A 17,101-nucleotide genomic window follows, 5' to 3' on the forward strand; every position below is an offset into this window, starting at 1 on the left:
AAAAAAGAAGAGAAGAAGAAGAAGAAGAAAAATGGTGCCACCAAATGTTTAAGAAGCCCAAGCACTTGGAAGGGCTGTCTCCTGTGACAAAGGTCATGACTGGGAGCCATTTTACCCCAGATCTCAAGGTAGAATTTTCTCAGAAGATCCATTAATTCTAACCTCAGTCAGAATCCAGTCTCTGAAGACAAGAGTACAAACCCAACATCGGTTAATCGCTGGTACCCAACATGTTCAACTGATGAACAGTCAGATCTTTTTTTTTTTTAATTTTGTGATAATGCAGGCTTTTGTCTGTTTAGTTTTTGAGGGTTTCTTTGGTTCTCATTTAGTGTTGGAGCTGGATCCGAGGCTTCACAAATAATAAGCAATTGCTCTACCGACCCCCCCCCATTCCCTGCTACAGCATTTTCTGAATGAACAGTAAGTGTTTATTTAAAATACATCTGCTTTTCATATTAAGTGTTTGGCTTAACACAAGGAAAGTGTGTCTGTATCCCCGTGAATGGAAAACAAGTTAAACCTATTTATTAGTACTTCATATAACCCTAAAGTTTGAAAGCTTTTTTATATAAAGGTTTGAAGCTTGATGGGCTCACAAGGCCCCACTTCTCCCTAAAGATCTACAGGCAGTTAATGTTTGCTATAGGAGGGAGAAAGACATTGTTTTTTTTTTCTTTTTTGAGAGACATCTTCTTAAGTGGTATATATAGCATGAGTAAGTGGGCAGACACACATCCTTTTCAGTCTTGAAGCCAAGGAAGGAATCCTGCTTGAATGCCTTTACCTAAAAAGAGTATCCAAGGAGGCCAAGCCATTCCTGTAAAATGCCCGTGTTTGTGAAAGGCCCCTGCAAGCATTAAGAGCATAGCTGTGTACTCTTAGCCCCATGTGCAGCAGCAACAGTAGTTAGAGAACTGGCATGGAGCCGATGACCACGGACTTTGTTTTGCTTGATGCTTAGGGTAGCCAGAGTTATCCATTCCCTGTTCCATTTTAGCTAGCTATGTTTGAAGAACTGGCCATCCTCACGGGCCACATCAGTAGAGCAAGCTGTCCCTCCCTGAGGAAAGGAGCCTCGGCATTTATGGTGTGAAGTATACTGAACTTGAGTTCTAACTGGAAAGGTTTGGGAAAATGGCATCTGTCCAGTTTATGGCTTGGGCTGAACTTAGTTCTACTCTCAAGCTGTAATAGAAACTTGCCCAATAATACTGGACATAGCACAGAAACCAGACCAGGGTGACTAGAATTTAAACCCTCTATGGGGTGTTTGGTTTTCAGTCCATGTGTGAAGCTTGCAGTTCGTTGTCCTGGTGCTTTCCCCACCACTTGGTGCTAGGGATTAAACTGAACCAGATCCCTAGTCACAATTTGTGTCTTGTCTCATATTCAAGTGGTTATAATGTCTGTATAATTTCCCTTTGTTGGATGTATGGTTTCCGAGTTGATCACACTAATATCGCTTGGGTCTTACTTGAAGCACTTTTGTGTATAAGATGTGTCTGAAATGAAGCCCTGCCTTCTCCTACCTAGCACACTACTCAGCTGGTCACGAGCCCATGGAGGGACAACGTTTCATAGAACTGTAGAGCATCCACTGAGGATTGGTCTTCAACAACTTCAGGAGCATTAGCTCTTTCTGTAAATCTCCAGGGCTGTGTCCTTGAACCTGGCCAGTGCCACCTGCTGTCCTCCAGCCCAGGGGTCCAGCTGCTGCTGCTCGTCCCTCAGAGTCTGGATGCACGCTGGCCCTGCTTGTCCCTCCCAGAGTCTGGATGCACGCTGGTCCTGTCCCTTTCTTGAGTACCATCTTGCTGGGTGTGGTAGCACATACTGATAAGAGCTCTCAGGAGGTTGGGCCAGAGTCAGCCTGGGCTTTTCACAGCAAATTACACAGCAAGGCCCTTTTGTTGTTCTTAACAACAAAAGAAGCAAGCGGTGGGGACGGGTTCCTTACATGTCCCTGTTCCATTTTTCTTTCCTCAATTTAGTGGTTTTCCTAGATTCCATGAAAAGATGGGAAGAGGTTATCCCCAGGCCTTGGCCTCTCTCTTAAGACAAGAAGTTGTATCTTTTGATTGCTCTGTGCTTGACCATTGATTGACTGTGATTTCCCTCTTTACTATTTATTCACTTTTCAGTGATTTTTTTTTTTTTTGGCCACATCACACTCTTTTTACCCTGTACCTTTTCTTTAGGTGTGGAAAGCATATTTGTCCCATTTGTTCTGGTAGAAAATCCTGTTTATGAAATGAGGCTGCAGACCCATATAAACATAAACATACTGTCTATGGTAAAAATAAGAACCCTTCTAGACCTGTGTTGAGTGTCTCCAGCCCTGTTGCAGTAGTTTTCTGTTTTACTAAAGCATGCTCTAAAGGAGTACAGACTGTTGTTTACTGCTAAGGGAGGCCCCAGGGCTCTGGCTCCTGCCTACCTGCTTCTCCCATCCCGAGCTGCCCGCTGCCCAGCCGGACTCCCACGCTACTGCACTGTGGTGACCCACTGACCTTGCTATTCCTCAGTACATTCCTGTTTCCCCCTGATGCAGAGGTTGCATGGGCTGCTGCTACAGTGCTTTCCCTAAGCCTGCATGGCTGCTACCTCACTTGTGGTTAAGTTTATCAAGGTTTTTAGAGTGACTAGAAATGTCCCCTGCTTCAGAAGCCCCACTTACTCCTTCTCTTGGAAGGCGACTTACCTCTCCCTGCACTGTTCTCCCCTCTGCAATCTAGCTAAGTTTCCTAGTCACAGAACTTGAAGGAATCCTTAGCAAGAGCTTTGGCTCTGTCTTAGAGGTGAGCTAGCTTACGTCCATTTCTGTGCCTCTAACACAAAGATATAGTGAGCTGAGCCTCTGGAAACTTTGTTTTATATCGACAGCTCTATTTTTAAAGCAATGTCATTTTGTTTTGTTTACACATGTATTAAATATTTGTCAAGATTACTATTTTGTTACTCTGTGAAGTTAGTTGCTTGTTTTACCAAATAAAAGTTATTATTTAAAATAAAAAAATAAAAAAACTGCCGGATGTTGGTGGCACACAACTTTAATCCCAGCACTTGGGAGGCAGAAGCAGATGGATTTCTGAGTTCAAGGCCAGCCTGGTCTACAGAGTGAGCTCCAGGACAGCCAGAGCTATACAGAGAAACCCTGTCTTGAAAAACAAAAAAAACAAAAACCAAAAAAAAAAAAAACCAAAAAAAAAATTAAAAAAATAAATAAATAAAATAAAAAAGTTATTATTTTGGGGCTGGAGAGATGGCTAAGCGGGTAAGAAGAGCATTGACTGCTCTTCCAAAGGTCCTGAGTTTGGTACCCACCAACCACATGGTGGCTCACAACCACCTGTAATGAGATCTGACACTCTCTTCTGGTGTGTCTGAAGACAACTACAGTGAATTACTCCAGAATGAGAGGGCCGGAGCGAGCCAGGTTAGCAGAGGTCCTGAGTTCAATTCCCAGCAGTCACACACATGATGGCTCACAGCCATCTGTACAGCTACAGTGTATACAGTTCATACACATAAAATAAATCTTTAAAAAAAGTTATTATTTTAATGTTGCCAAAGTTATAAGGACTAGCAATTAGAGGAACAAAAAAGCATTTGTGGAAAAAAAAAGATTCAGAGCCATCTATCAAGTATATAGGCAACACAAACTGGGCTTGTGGGTCACTTTTCTTCTTCTTCTTCTTCTTCTTCTTCTTCTTCTTCTTCTTCTTCTTCTTCTTCTTCTTCTTCTTCTTCTTCCCCCCCTCCTCCTTCAGAAGGTAAAGGTGAAAAGTGTGATATGAAATTCTCAAATAATTAAAATAATGTGAACAACAGCAACAAAGAATTAGAGCCATATACCGCTGCCTCAGGAATGGTGGCATAGTCAGAATGCCTAATGTGTACCACTCTACATCATATAAAATCTGATGTTCCGAGCAGGTGATTAAGGTCCTCCAGCATTACCTCTTCCAAAGCCCATGCTCAGCTCGGAGCCATACCTGGCACAGGGACAAGTCCAGGCCAGGTTTTTGCAGACATGACCCCAGCCTGTGGTCACTGTGGCTTCAGTGCTCAGAATAAGGGCTTAGTAGTTTCTCCAGGGATGTCTGGAGGGTAGAAAAAAGGCAGACCTGAGATCTGGAGGCTCACAAGGAAGTAGTAGCCTGTTTACAGGTGTGTATTCACAAGTAAATTGGTCTTGACTCTACTTATAAGTGAGCAAACTCTAGCTCAGAGAGAACAATTTTGGTTCCCCAATCAATAGCCCTATGAAACCAGGTCCAGCACCTTGACCCTCAGCTTCCATCCTGCCCTTCCCAGGTATGTGTGTATGGAGAGGCAGCACTTGGGCCTGGACTGCTTTACAGATAAGTCCGCAGCCCCTTGGTTGCATCAGGTTACCTCTCCCAAAAAACCTTTTCCTTAGCCAGATGGCATTTGTGTTTGACTGGAATCCAGGGCCATTGGGATCAGGACCAGGACATAGTGAGGAAATGGATTTGGAACATAATGTCAGGAGGCACATGGGTTCCAACCTGGCCATTGGCTGGCTGTGTCTCATCCTAGGGACTCAACAGTTGCACCAGTAAAGTAACCCTTTTGCACACATTCCTCTCTGAGTCGGAGGAGACCAAGGCTGTACAGGGCTCTTCCTAGCTTCTGGCCAACTGGAAATAGAAGTGGCTGGGTAGGGTCATATAGCTTTAACTTACGATGCTTCTCAGGCAGGTAAACTCAGCAAGGAGGTAACAAACTCAGCAAGCATCCCAAAGCATGAGTCTGGTTGAACAGGTAGGGGAGGGCTTGAGGACCCTGGGCAGAAAGTTTAGAAGAACAACCATTCGGAGAAATGACAAAGTCCAGGAATGTGGAGGCAGAAGGTAATTCAAGAGTTTGGAGACCAGGTTGCAGTTGACAGCAACCCAATTCAAAGTAGGCTTATCTACAGAGCAGTACAGCAGCCCTACGGTGGTCAGGCCCATGAGCTCCATTCAGAAGTCTTTTGACATGTGCCCATTTCCTGCCTCCCAATTCCCCAATCTTGATTCCTTTTCAGGCATCCTTTCCCACTAGCAACACTGCCCTTATATTCCTACCATTTAGTGATCCCAAGGAAAGAACAGCTGTTTCTCAGTGGTCACCTTAGAAGTACTCCAGTCACTTGGCATTGAACATTCTGGCAGCAAGAACCAGTCTGGCTCGCTGAGCCATCTCTCCAACCCCTCACTGAAGTTGACTTAAATACTTACTGGCCAGGTCTTAGGTCACATAACCACCCCCGGGGCTGGAGAGGTTCAGTATTCTCCCTGTAACCTGACATTGGGGTGGGCTGGGTCCCCAAAAGGACAATTACAATGGGCTGGGGTCCTGCCCTACTGTGCTGGCTAGTTTTATGTCAACTTGACACAAGCTAGAGTCATCTGAGAGGAGGAAACCTCAAGAGAAAATGTCTCTACAAGATCCTGCTGTGGCAGGAAAGTGGTGGCTAATGCCTTTAATCCCAGAAGGCAGATCTCTTTGTTCAAGGCCAGCCTGATCTACAGAGTGAATTCCAGGACAGCAAGGGCTATACTGAGAAACCCTGCCTCCAAAAAAAGACAGTTTTAAATTAGTGATTGGGGGGCTGGAGAGATGGCTCAGTGGTTAAGAACACTGACTGCTCTTCCAAAGGTCCTGAGTTCAATTCCCAGCAACCACATGGTGGCTCAAAACCATATGCAATGTGATTGACGCCCTCTTCTGGTGTGTCTCAATACAACTACAGTGTACTCATATAAAGTAAATCTAAAAAAAAAAAAAAAAAGAAAGAAATCTTAAATAAGATATCCATTGAGGAGTGCCCTGGTCTCTCAGTGTCTAGGAGAGCCTAGGCCTGGGGTGGAAGCCAGAAGCCAATGGGAGATAGGTGACAGGGAGGGATGGGCCAGAGAGCAGAATGTGAGGGATAAGCCACTGGAAGGCAGGTACAGAGTTGGGAATTATGAAAAGACGAGGAATAATGACAACCTGAAAGGCACCCAGGGACCCAGGAGCTCATGAATGTCTCCAGTGGGTTAGCAGGGCAAGAGTCAGGTTAGGGGTTTCATCAGCACTTGGAGAAGAGCTACAGAGCCAGAGCCAACCCTTAACCTTCAAGAAACCTCAGAAAGATCCATAGAGCAGGGCAAGGCTGTTTCCTAGGCCCAGTTGTTATGACCCTGTGGACTGAGCCATCTGGAAGTCACTGCCTCACTGACCAGCTTGGGGGTGGGTCCACCGCTATTCAATACCTGGCTTTGCAGGGAACCTTCACCAGGTACCAGATGTCCAAGAGGCAGTGAAATGATCACTTTGGGCCGCTCAGTCTGCTCCATGATCACACCTGCCAAGAAACGCTGCACCCTTCCCACCCTCGGACACTGCCAAGGCCCTTCTCCACTTTTTAAAAAAGGTGATGCAGGGAAAGAGCACCCTGTAAACCTCATCTAATTCTGGTCCCATCTCACCCCACCTTGTATGTGTACATACTGTTCCAGAACTTCCTGGCCTTCCATTTGGCAAAACTGTCTATTATGTTGCACTAGATCCTGAGGTTTAACTTCCACCATGTAGAAACCTTCTATCCTTTATATGCTGGACACTGCAGCGACCCAAGGCTGGGAACCCACTTTTACAAGAGTTCTCCACTGGGCAGCTGTCTCAGGGGCACCCCTGTCCCACCTCTGCCAGCATCACCTGCTAGTTGTCTAGCTAGTCTTAATGACCCTTGACTCCCCGGCAGGGACCCCAAGCAGCCTCCAGCGCCCACAAGACAATGACAATGGTCAAGGTTGGAACCGTTTATTGCGCCCCAGGAAGGCAGCGGGCGAAGCAAGGCGCTGCACAACCCGAGCGCCGGGTGACCATCGGCGGGCACCGCGGCCACGGCAGGCGCCGCCAGGCCATTGGCGCCGCCAGGCCGGTAACCATGACGACGGCCGTTGCCAAGGGTGAGAGCCAATGGAGGCGTCGCCAGGGCCGTTTCAAAAACCTAAAGCAAACAGAACGCAGCATCGCTGGGGGAGGAGCGGGGGAGGGGACAGGGACCGGGGACCTGGGCCTGGCCGAACCCTACGGAACCGGTACACCGGGGAGGCGAGGGTAGGGGGGGCAGAAGGAGGGTAGAGACGGAAATTCGACAATGTCGCCGGACCGTAGGGGCGTCACTTGCGGCCCTTGGGCACCTTAGGCACGTTGGGTTTAGCCGCCTTCTTCACTTTCTTCGCGCTGGCAGCAGCAGCCGCCTTCTTGCTCTTGTGCGCGCGCCGCTCGGGCTGCGGCCTGGCCGGCGTTCTGTCCGCCGCCGCCGTGCGTGCCTTGGGCGCGGGGCTGCCAGCCGCCGAAGCTCCGCGCCGCTCCGCGCCGCCTTCCAGCTTCTTGCGGTTCAGCTTGAAGGATCCGTTGGCGCCGGTGCCCTTCACCTGCAGCAGCGTATCGTTCTGCACCAGCGCCCGGATAGAGTACTTGAGGTAGGTGCGCCCGTTCTGCTGGTCGAACCATGCCACCTTCCTGGCCTCGGCGTAGATGCGCGCCAGAGAGGAGCCGCCGCGCTCACCTAGTCTGCGGATGGTCTCCACCACCAGCTGGCTGTACTTGCCTGGCTGGTTCTTCTTGCGGTTCTTCCTTCTCTTGGGCTGCGTGGGCGCCGCAGAGCCGCTGGCCTTGGCCGTCTTGCGAGCCGTCCCGTCGGCGCTCGTCGGCGGCAGGGCCTCCTCAAGCTCCACCGACATGGTGGCCAGCGGGTTGGTGGCGGGCGGCGCGCGGTAGCCGGGGGGCCGCGCCGGGAAGAGGAAGGCGAGGGGCCGCGGCGGCGCCGGGGGACTGGGGGCGCGCGGCGGCTCCAGGCGGGAGCGGCCGCGGCCGGGCCTGGGACCGGGCGGCAGGGCTGAGGTGCGGGCGGGGGCCGGGCCGGCCGCGGCGGGGCTAAGGGGTGGGATGCGGAAAGCCTGCGGGGAGCGCGGCGGAGCTGCGCCGGCTCCGAAGCTCTGGGCGTGCGCGCTGCGCTCTGGCGGAGAGCGCGGCCCGCTCCGCTTTTATTTCCCCGTGGCGGACCACGTTGAGAACAACAACAGCCTGGGCCCAGGCCAGCGCCAACTTGTGCTTCTTGGAGCGCCTTCCGCGGCCACTGGCTCCTCCGCCCGCGGCTCCCGGACGCGGATGCACCCTCAACAGTGTGCCCTGGACAGGGTCCGAGCCCGCTGCGCTGCGCAGAGGCAGCCTGTGCTTAGGAAGGGCTCAGCGGAGGGGCACAGAGGTGTGTACCCCAGGCTACAGGAGCGTGGAGGAGGGGGGCGCTCGGTTTGGAAAGGATTAGCGCGGGCCCCGAGCGAGACCCCAAGACCCAGAACTTTGCAGGCGGCAGACAAGAGTGCTCCTCAGGCACCTGAGTCAGTTCTGGGCCCAGGGGACCACAGCCCTGCCCGCAGGAAGGGCATTAATTTGTCCCAACTAACACAGGGTACGCCCTCACGCGGCAGACAGGAGCAAGGCAAAGCCCGAGAGTGTGCTGGGGCGGGGGTCTTCTCCGAATCCTAAGGGGAACAACAGAATGGAATTGCCCTGAAGTTTCACGTCTGGAATCTTGGGCTTTGGACGCCTGGCATCTCAAGGATGAGTCAGTGCAGGCACGACTACAGGGGCCTCTCCCTAGACACTTCCTCACCACACTCTGCCACCAAGTATCCCATTTTGTGATGCTTAAGTAGCCGTCCCTGGTCCCCTAAGAACTAGATGGAGGCTCTAGGATGGACAAGTGTAAGGTAACCCCTAAGGCACCTCCCTTAGAGGGCGTGGCAGGCTTTTGAGGATGCTGAGGGAGGTGGTGGTACAGGGAAGGATCTAAAAACCTGGGAAGTAGGCCAACAATGGAAAAAGGGTTGTTCAGGCAATGACCAGCCTGTGGAGGACATAATAGATACCACTTAAGCGTCCAGGACAGCTTTGTTCCAGTTGGTGTCAAGCAGTTCCCTGGCCTCTTGGCTGAAGAGAGATCAGGAAGGTCCAGATTCTTGGTCATCAGAGGTGTCTTACAAACTCAGTACTCCTGGGCGTACCTGCCTCCCCCAACCCCATGACTCTGTCCCCATCAAAGGAGGATGGTAAGGATCGTCAGGAAGTGGCCAGGGTTTAGCAGAGAACAGACTCATCCCTTTGTGACCCCATTGTTCTCAGGAGGAGGGCCTATGGGCCTATGGGCCTGTCGGAGCAGGGTAGGGTTCAGGCTCTCCTGGACCCACTACCCTCTATTTCTTTAAACACCATCCATGGGCTGATGACACCCACTACTGTCTCCAGCCAACCAGGAGCCTGCTGACTCGTGCCCTGTGTGCTGGGATGCTGGCCACAGGCTCAGGTGAAAGCTTCAGACAGAAGGACTGATGTCTTCCACCAGACTGATGTCTATTGGTCCTGTCAGTCTCAGGTAAGATAGACAAAGCAACATGAAAAGAGTCGATCTTGCATCTAGTTTGTCTTTCTTGCTAAGAGTCAGGAAACTTCGAGCCAGGCAGTGGTGGCCCACGCCTTTTATCCCAGCACTTGGGAGGCAGAGGCAGGCGGATTTCTGAGTTCGAGGCCAGCCTGGTCTACAAAGTGAGTTCCAGAACAGCCAGAGATACACAGAGAAACCCTGTCGCGAAAAAACAAACAACAACAAAGTCAGGAAACTTCAATAGAGTCAATAAACCCAAAATTACCCAGAGACATTGTTTTTTTCCTAAGGCATCTAAACATCAGGTGAACTGTAATTAGTTAGGCAAGGATGCTTAGAACATTGCTTTGTTACCTTATTAGCCCTTCTCTAATCCCTAACATCTAAGAATACATCTCATGAAAACATTCACAAAAGGAAAATTTGAGATTTTTAAAAAGTGAGCTAGTGCATATATTTTTTACTATATTAAACTTTAATGAAGTGGAAACTTAAGAGTTCTTTGGAAAGTTGGTTGGATGGTGATTTGCTGGGGCAAACGTGAAGGAACATTTAGCTGACATGGACACAGGTGTGAAAGACTAAGGCAGACTCGTGAAGGAACGTTTAGCTGAAGCAGACATGGGAAAAAGATGTTCTGCTAAAGCAAGCACACAAAAGGACACGCGATGAAGGATTCTTTGCTAACAACATGCATGTATTGGTCCAAGTTACATTATGTAGTTGAGCTGCATTTCTTGGGACTCCATAGAACACAATAAAGAACAACTGGTGGTGTGCTATGGTTTCTTGCTGAGGACTCGGGCTGATTGGCAGAGTGATGTCAGCTGAGACAGGCAGGTGCTGAGGCAAGACCTGTGGGTGAGATGTGGTGTTTGGAGGGTATAAATAGAATCTAAATAGGACTGGAACAGTTTCAGAGGCTGACTTGATCTTCACTTCCCTGAGAGAAGCACAACCGAGAACTTCCTGGCCTTTTCTCCCTGGTTCCTCTTGCTGACTCCAGCCAAGGCTGAGGCTTGGCTATCTCTTGTAGGCAGTGCCACTGCTGCTAATTCGTGTTTGCTATCCTGACTGTCAAACCTGACTGCTGGTGTATCCATGAAGTGTTTGTGAGTGGATTGAGCTGCCACTGCTGACCTATGAACTGAACTGATGATTTCCAGACAACACAGATGGGAGTTGCTCCAAAGAACCTTTCTAAACAGGCACACTTTCCGGGTATCCTTTCTTTCCCACTACCTCTGGTGGGTGGTGGGCTACAAGGGATGTTAAAGTGTTTAAGAACCATCATTAAAAATAGGTGTTTGAAAAAATATATACCTTAAGCTTTGCTTAATCTTTAAACTATTATAAATTATATTCTCTGAGGACTATAACTTGGAAAGTCATTGTAAAGATGGAAAGAGTGTGACTTCTGTGTGTGTGCATGCCCACATGTAGAGTAATTGTTGTCATGGGGCTTGGGTGTCTTTCTCAGTCACTTATTTTCCCAAATTGGGTCTCCCACTGAAACTGCAGCTCCCCAATTCAGCCAGCAAGCCCCAGGAATCCACTCATGTCTTACTTGGCAGTGCTAGAGTTATGGCTGTGCATAGACAAGCCCACCGGGGCGCCAGGGATTGGTACTCAGGTACTCCTGCCTGATCAGCAGGCACCTCACCACCGATATCAGCCCCCCATTCCCTGCCCCTCTAGTCCCTCCCCTTCTTTTTTTCCCTCTTCCCTGTCTGTCCCCTGTTCTTCCTCACCCATGCCCCTGTCTTGGAACTGTATTATCCTTTTGTCAGTGGTGTGAAGGGACACAGCCACAGCCACACTGTCACACTCAGGGCTCCCATACTTTTTTTAGGGACCTCCATTCAGGCACAACTAATTTGCTGCTTTGATGCAGAAAAGAATTTCAGGACTACAGCTAGAATGAAGCAGAGCTGGAGATTTTTGTTAGGAGGGTGCTCAAGAGAATGAAAGCACACCCAGGACCATAGACGTGGACTTCGGTAGTGGAGTCAAGACGAGTTCTCTCAGCATTAACCATGTGTACCGTTTGGTGGTTCTCAAGTTACATCTCCAAAGAGTGCTAAGAAACCCTTCTTTTTTCCCTTCCTCCATGTGTAAAGTGTATGAGGATACATTCATTCATGTATGTACAGAGGAAGAAATGGGGTGTCTTCCTCTGCCCCTTTTCACCTTATTTTTCAAAGATATTTTATTTTGTGGATATGAGTGTTTTGCCTGCATGTATGTCTGTGCACCAAGAGTGTGCAGGGGTCAGAAGAAAAAACATTGGATCTCCAGGAACTGGAGTTACAGATGATTGGGAGCCACCGAGTGTGTGCTAGGAACTGAATTTAGGTTCTCTACAAGAACCTAACTGAGTTCTCTTAACCACTGAGCCATCTCTCCAATCCCAGTCCCTGTGTTTTGAGACAGGTTTTCTCACTGAACCTAGAACCAGACCTGCTGGCCAGTGACACTCCAGGTTCCCACTGCCATTAGATTTTAGAGGCATGCTGTCTTGCTGGGCTTTTATGTGGGTGTAGGGAATTTGAACTCAAACCTTATATTTCTCACACCAAGAAGCACTTTACCCACTGGACCGTCTCTTTATGATAGGTGAGATTATTGGGTGGCTCCAGAGGTGTTTGAGTAGAATCATCTGATTAGCCAGAACCAGGCACTGCTAGGTCTGCAGAAGCCGTGCAGTGTGAGTCCTTTCCCCGGAAACGGCATTCCTGGTGAGATTCCTAGAAAATTGCAGGTTTATGGCCAGGGAAAGAGACTGCCCTTAACCAGTAACAGGCTGGAATTCTTGCTTCTCTGCTGGTGAGAGGTTTCAACCAGATTCCTGGGGGAGGGGTTGGCATCTTTCTCCCTGTCTGTTGCTCACTGAATATTGAAACTCACTAGGCTCTGCCTCACTCTGCCTCATCTTGAAATGATTTCTGAGAAGCAGGCAAGGACCTTACTTCACATAAATGGAGACTCCTAAAGACAAAGGGACCCCTTCAGGTTGCGGGTAGCTATGTTGGGCTGTGTATTGCTACTCTGCTGACAAATCTACGTCCAAAGTAACCTTCTGTCCAAGCCTCCATCCTCACCTCACCCCAGCTCTGCTAGAGGGACGTGCTGCCAGCCTCTGCTCATCAGACAGAGGAAGCTAGCTCTGCAGCAGCCAGGGCAGGATCTGCCCAGCCTCCAGCTTCAGCACACTACCCTTTTTTTCTTATGCTTCACTGAAGGCTCTTGCCTCAGGCCTGTGCATCTCAGTCTTTGGGCCTGAGGTGCTATGGCTGGCTTCCCTTGGGCCTGTGGTGCAGTGGCTGGCTTTCCCCTCCTGTGCCTCCCCCCCCTTCCCGCCCGCCCCCCCTTGAGCAGGCTGAATCAGACCTTTTTTTTTCTTTTTTTTCTTTTCTTTTCTTTTTTTTTTTTTTTTTTTTTTGCCACAGTCGGCTAGCCTACCTAGGGTGGAGTCTTCTGACCTAGGTAAAGTCTATTGTCCTGCCACATCTGCGGCAGCTTGCATGAAGCCACTACCTGATGAGATCCTGACAAATTGACAAGATATAGTCATAGTGGGGGATGGGCTTCCCCCTTTAAGAATTCAGACTCAAGAATTAAACATTGGGCCTTGATCAGAAACGTTGTCTTGGCCTCATTCCTCTCTTATCCATCCATCCCATCCCAGGAACCAAGTTCTCCGTGGGCGCTGATGGCAGCACGGCAGCAGCCTCTGGTCGGCGGGCTGCCTCCCAGGATTGTCTCCTCCATAGCACTTTCCATCATCAGGCACTGCTGCTCTTTACCCTTTTTACCCGTCAGCATGGCTCCAGCTTGTATTTTCTGTTTTTTTTTTTAAGATTTATTATTTTTTTTATTCTACGTAAGTACATTGTAGCTGTCTTCAGACACTCCAGAAGAGGGCATCAGACCTCATTACGGATGGTTGTGAACCACCATGTGGTTGCTAGGATTTGAACTCAGGACCTTCAGAAGAGCAGTCAGTACTCTTAACCACTGAGCCATCTCTCCAGCCCTGTTCTTTTTTTTTTCCTAGACAGGGACTTGCTAACTTTCTTTTTCTTTTCTTTTCTTTTTTTTTTTTTAAAGATTTATTTATTTTATGTGTATGAGTACACTGTAATTGTACAGATGGCCGTGAGCTATCATGTGTGGCTGTCGGGAATTGAACTCAGGACCTCTGCTGGCCCTGCTCGCTCCAGTATAATTCACTGTAGCTGCCTTCAGACACATCAGAAGAGGGCATCAGATCTCATTACGGGTGGTTGTGAGCCACCATGTGGTTGCTGGGATCCAAACTCAGGACCTTCAGAAGAGCACTCAGTGCTCTTACCCACTGAGCCATCTCGCCAGCCTTTTTTTTTTTTTTTTTTTGAATTACATTTAGTGAAGTGGGAAGGGAGAACCTACAGGCCATTACGCGTGTGTGTGTGTGTGTGTGTGTGTGTGTGTGTGTGTGTGTGTGTGTGTCTGTGTCTGTGTCTGTGTCTGTGTCTGTCTGTCTGTCAAAGACAACCAGTAAGAGCCAGTTCTTTCTTTCCATTATATGTGTTATAGGGATCAAACTGCAGGTTGGCAGGCTTGACGGCAATCCCAGGTCTTGATGTTTTGCTTGCTGTGAGCGCTTAAGAGCAGAGCTGGGTCTGTGGTACCTCCCACACCCAGTCAGTTGGCACCTGAGGTGAGCGACCCTTCTCCTTGGCAGTCACATAACTGAAAGGTTTTGGAGACTGGGTTCAAGGGAGACACTGAGGCAGACTGCCATCTTGGTAGGGAATTTTATTTGCATGTTAATGCCATGGAAAGAGAGCATGGTGGAGGCTCTGGGGAGAGAGCTCAGGTCCTAAGCAGAGTGGGAGGGAGCCCCTTTGTAGTGCTTTCAAAAGAAGGGGCTGGGGGAGGCTTTCTACTGCGCAGTTGAGTAAGAACAGCATTGGCTTGCACTCCAGGGAAGGAGTGTGTGAATGCAAAGGTGTAGGGAAGGTTGGAATGGATGACTGTCTAGTTGGGTGGAGCCCATTTAGACTAGCATGGCACTCTCATGGAGTCTGGCAGTCTGAGGTCTGTAGGCTTCCTTCAGGAAATGGTGTGCCTGCCATTCTCTTGGAAACAGGGCACCTGAGGTTGTCAGAGGTCCATAGATCCACAGGCTCTTGGAGAGGGCTAACTGTTCCCCTCACGGAAGCTGTGAGGAGGCAGCTGCTGCTGGTGGGCACATCCTAATTTCCTCATCAGAAACCTAATGTCGGCTCGGCAAGAATGAAGACATTCTCAGCCTTCCTAACACTGCGACTTTAACACAGTTCCTCATGGTCGTGGTGACCCCCAACCGTAAAATTATTTTTGTTGCTACTTCATAACTGTAATTTTGCCATTATGAATCTTAATGTAAATATCTGTTTTCCGATGGTGACCCCCGTGAAAGGGTCATTCTACCTCCCTGAAAAGGTGTGGTGACTCCCAGGTTGAAACCCAATGTTCTGTTTATATGCCCCTTCTGTTGGCTTTCAACACATTTCAGTACATTGGATAAATGTTCCTAGGACTCTTGCTGTGAGGGAAAGGAAAAGGCTGAGGGCAGAGATGGAGCTGGTTTCCTGGAAACAGAGATTTCACAGGGTTCTGAACACCTTGTTGGAGGAGATAGGCAGAGTACTGTTGGCGTGGCTGAATCTCTGTTCCTTTACTCTGTAGCCACTAAATCATTTTTCCTCTGCCGCTTATTTAGTAGACCTGTTGAGGATTGGTAGCCAAATTTGGGCTGCTGCAATGGCCCAGCCTCTCTTCCTAACTGCTTGGGTACCAGTCTCATATTCATGGGCTGAAGGTAGCTTCAAGAAATGACTGATGGGGCTGGGTGGTGGTGGCACACACCTTTTAGTCCCAGCACTTGAGAGGCAGAGGCAGGTGGATTTCTGAGTTCGAGGCCAGCCTTGTCTACAAAGTGAGTTCCAGGACTACACAGAGAAACCCTGTCTCAAAAAAAAAAAAAAAAAAAGAGAAATGACTGATGGGAACCAAGGTGCAGCCTGGCTGAAGTGACACACACAGGGGTAGAGGACCAGGACTAAGCACCTGTACCCTGCAAACTGAAAGGTCTTGAATGGTGGGGCTCAGAGGGGACACTGAGGTGGATTGTGGGAGCAAGGAGTTTATTAGAAGAGTTATTAATGCCATGGACGACAGCAGCAGCAGCCTGGCTGGGGCTCTGAGACAGGTCACCTGCAGACAGAGTCTGGGTCCCTTACACCCCTGGCAGCAGGAGATTTCACAGCCAGGCTCTCATCCTGCAGCCAGCCAGGCTCTCATCCTGCAGCAGAGAAGGGGAGGACTGGGATGTGTGGCCACAGTAACCATAGCTACATCTCCAAGTAAGAAATCTGGGCACTTGGAAGTCTGTTGGCTAGAGATTTATAGACAGAGCCGTCGGAGACAGGAGGGGCCCCTGCAGGTGTGATGGCTGAGCAGCAGTCTGGTTTGGATTCTATCCTGGGCCAGGTGCCCCATAGGACCTGAAAATGGAGGGCCTGTGGTATCCTGAAGCCATGGGCCAGAGCCTGGGGGCTGTGCCCTTACTTTCTGCAGTGGGGTAAGGGAGGGATATCCTCCCTTTAGGAACATCCAAGTGGCTTTAGGCCTGGAAGGGAGCACAGAGAAAAAGTCAGTGACCTTTAAGATGGTGCCTTTAAGATGGAATGAGTATGAGTATTGTGAAGCCAGAATGGGGTGCTGTTATTTGACTGGGACCTGGTTTTTGGTCCCACCCTCCCACTAGCAGTGAGCTGGTCAATGGAACCTGGAGTACCCAAGTCAGAGTGAAGTGTCCGCTGGAGGTCAGCAGAGTGGGCCTCAGTGGGCTCCATTGCAGACCCTAATTGTAGGCTGTCTTGACTTTGCCTGGGACCTGGTAGAAGGCTTTGATATTTTGAGCAAGCATGTAAGGAGGCCCTTGTGGGAAACGTTGTGAGTCAGCAGGCCAGGGCTTCACCCTGGGGATCTTGAACCCTAGGTATGGATATGGAGAGTTCTCATTCTAGGATTCTAGGCCTGAGAAACCTGCTGCATTGATCATGGCCATACCAGAGCCACTGCTTCAGCAAGGAGGTGACCTCCCAACCCCATCCCACCACCCTACCCCCACCCTGCCTCTGCCCTGCACAGAAGCTGTGCAGAACCACGCAGAGATTCAAGGACAGAAGTGGAGGTGCTGGCTTGTGCCTTGGACAAGAGTCTCAGATTCCTTTTTCATCACCTTCTGGTTTGCTTTTGTGCCCTGAGCCCCACTCCTGTCTCTGTTGCTGTAATGAGCAACAGATCTGAATTTGGAGGGCACCTGCTCAGAGTCCCAGGGTTTCTATTGTGTTTTCACATGTGAACTGGGCTCACAGAATAGAGAGGGAGAGACTGAATAGTTAGAACAGGCCGAAGCAGCAGCAGCAGCAGCAGCAGCAGCAGCAGCAGCAGCAGCAGCAGCAGCAGCAGCAGCAGCAGCAGCAGCAGCAGACAGATCAGACTCTGGAATCAAGTTTGGTGGGTGTCGAAAGCCAGCAGAAATGAACGCTCTTGCACAAAACTTAGGAGAGCCAGATCAGCAGCTTGTCCCTTAGGAGGGAGCTTATTTATGCCAGTCCT

At 49.5% G+C, this 17,101-nt stretch overlaps 1 protein-coding gene across 1 annotated transcript; it reads right to left on the minus strand.

Moving 5' to 3' along the window:
• Positions 1 to 6,803: 6,803 nt before the first annotated feature.
• LOC116099216 (histone H1x) lies at positions 6,804 to 7,887 on the minus strand. Its single transcript, XM_031382488.1, has one exon. It carries the CDS (start codon positions 7,746 to 7,748, stop codon positions 7,182 to 7,184), a length of 567 nt encoding a protein of 188 aa, XP_031238348.1. The 5' UTR covers positions 7,749 to 7,887; the 3' UTR covers positions 6,804 to 7,181.
• Positions 7,888 to 17,101: the final 9,214 nt, after the last annotated feature.

The sequence above is a fragment of the Mastomys coucha genome, unplaced genomic scaffold (assembly GCF_008632895.1).
Source record: "Mastomys coucha isolate ucsf_1 unplaced genomic scaffold, UCSF_Mcou_1 pScaffold20, whole genome shotgun sequence".
Classification (NCBI taxonomy): domain Eukaryota; kingdom Metazoa; phylum Chordata; class Mammalia; order Rodentia; family Muridae; genus Mastomys; species Mastomys coucha.

Excerpts from the sequence above, each read along its gene's own strand:
- LOC116099216 (XM_031382488.1), bottom strand. The coding sequence starts at position 7,748 with ATGTCGGTGGAGCTTGAGGAGGCCCTGCCGCCGACGAGCGCCGACGGG.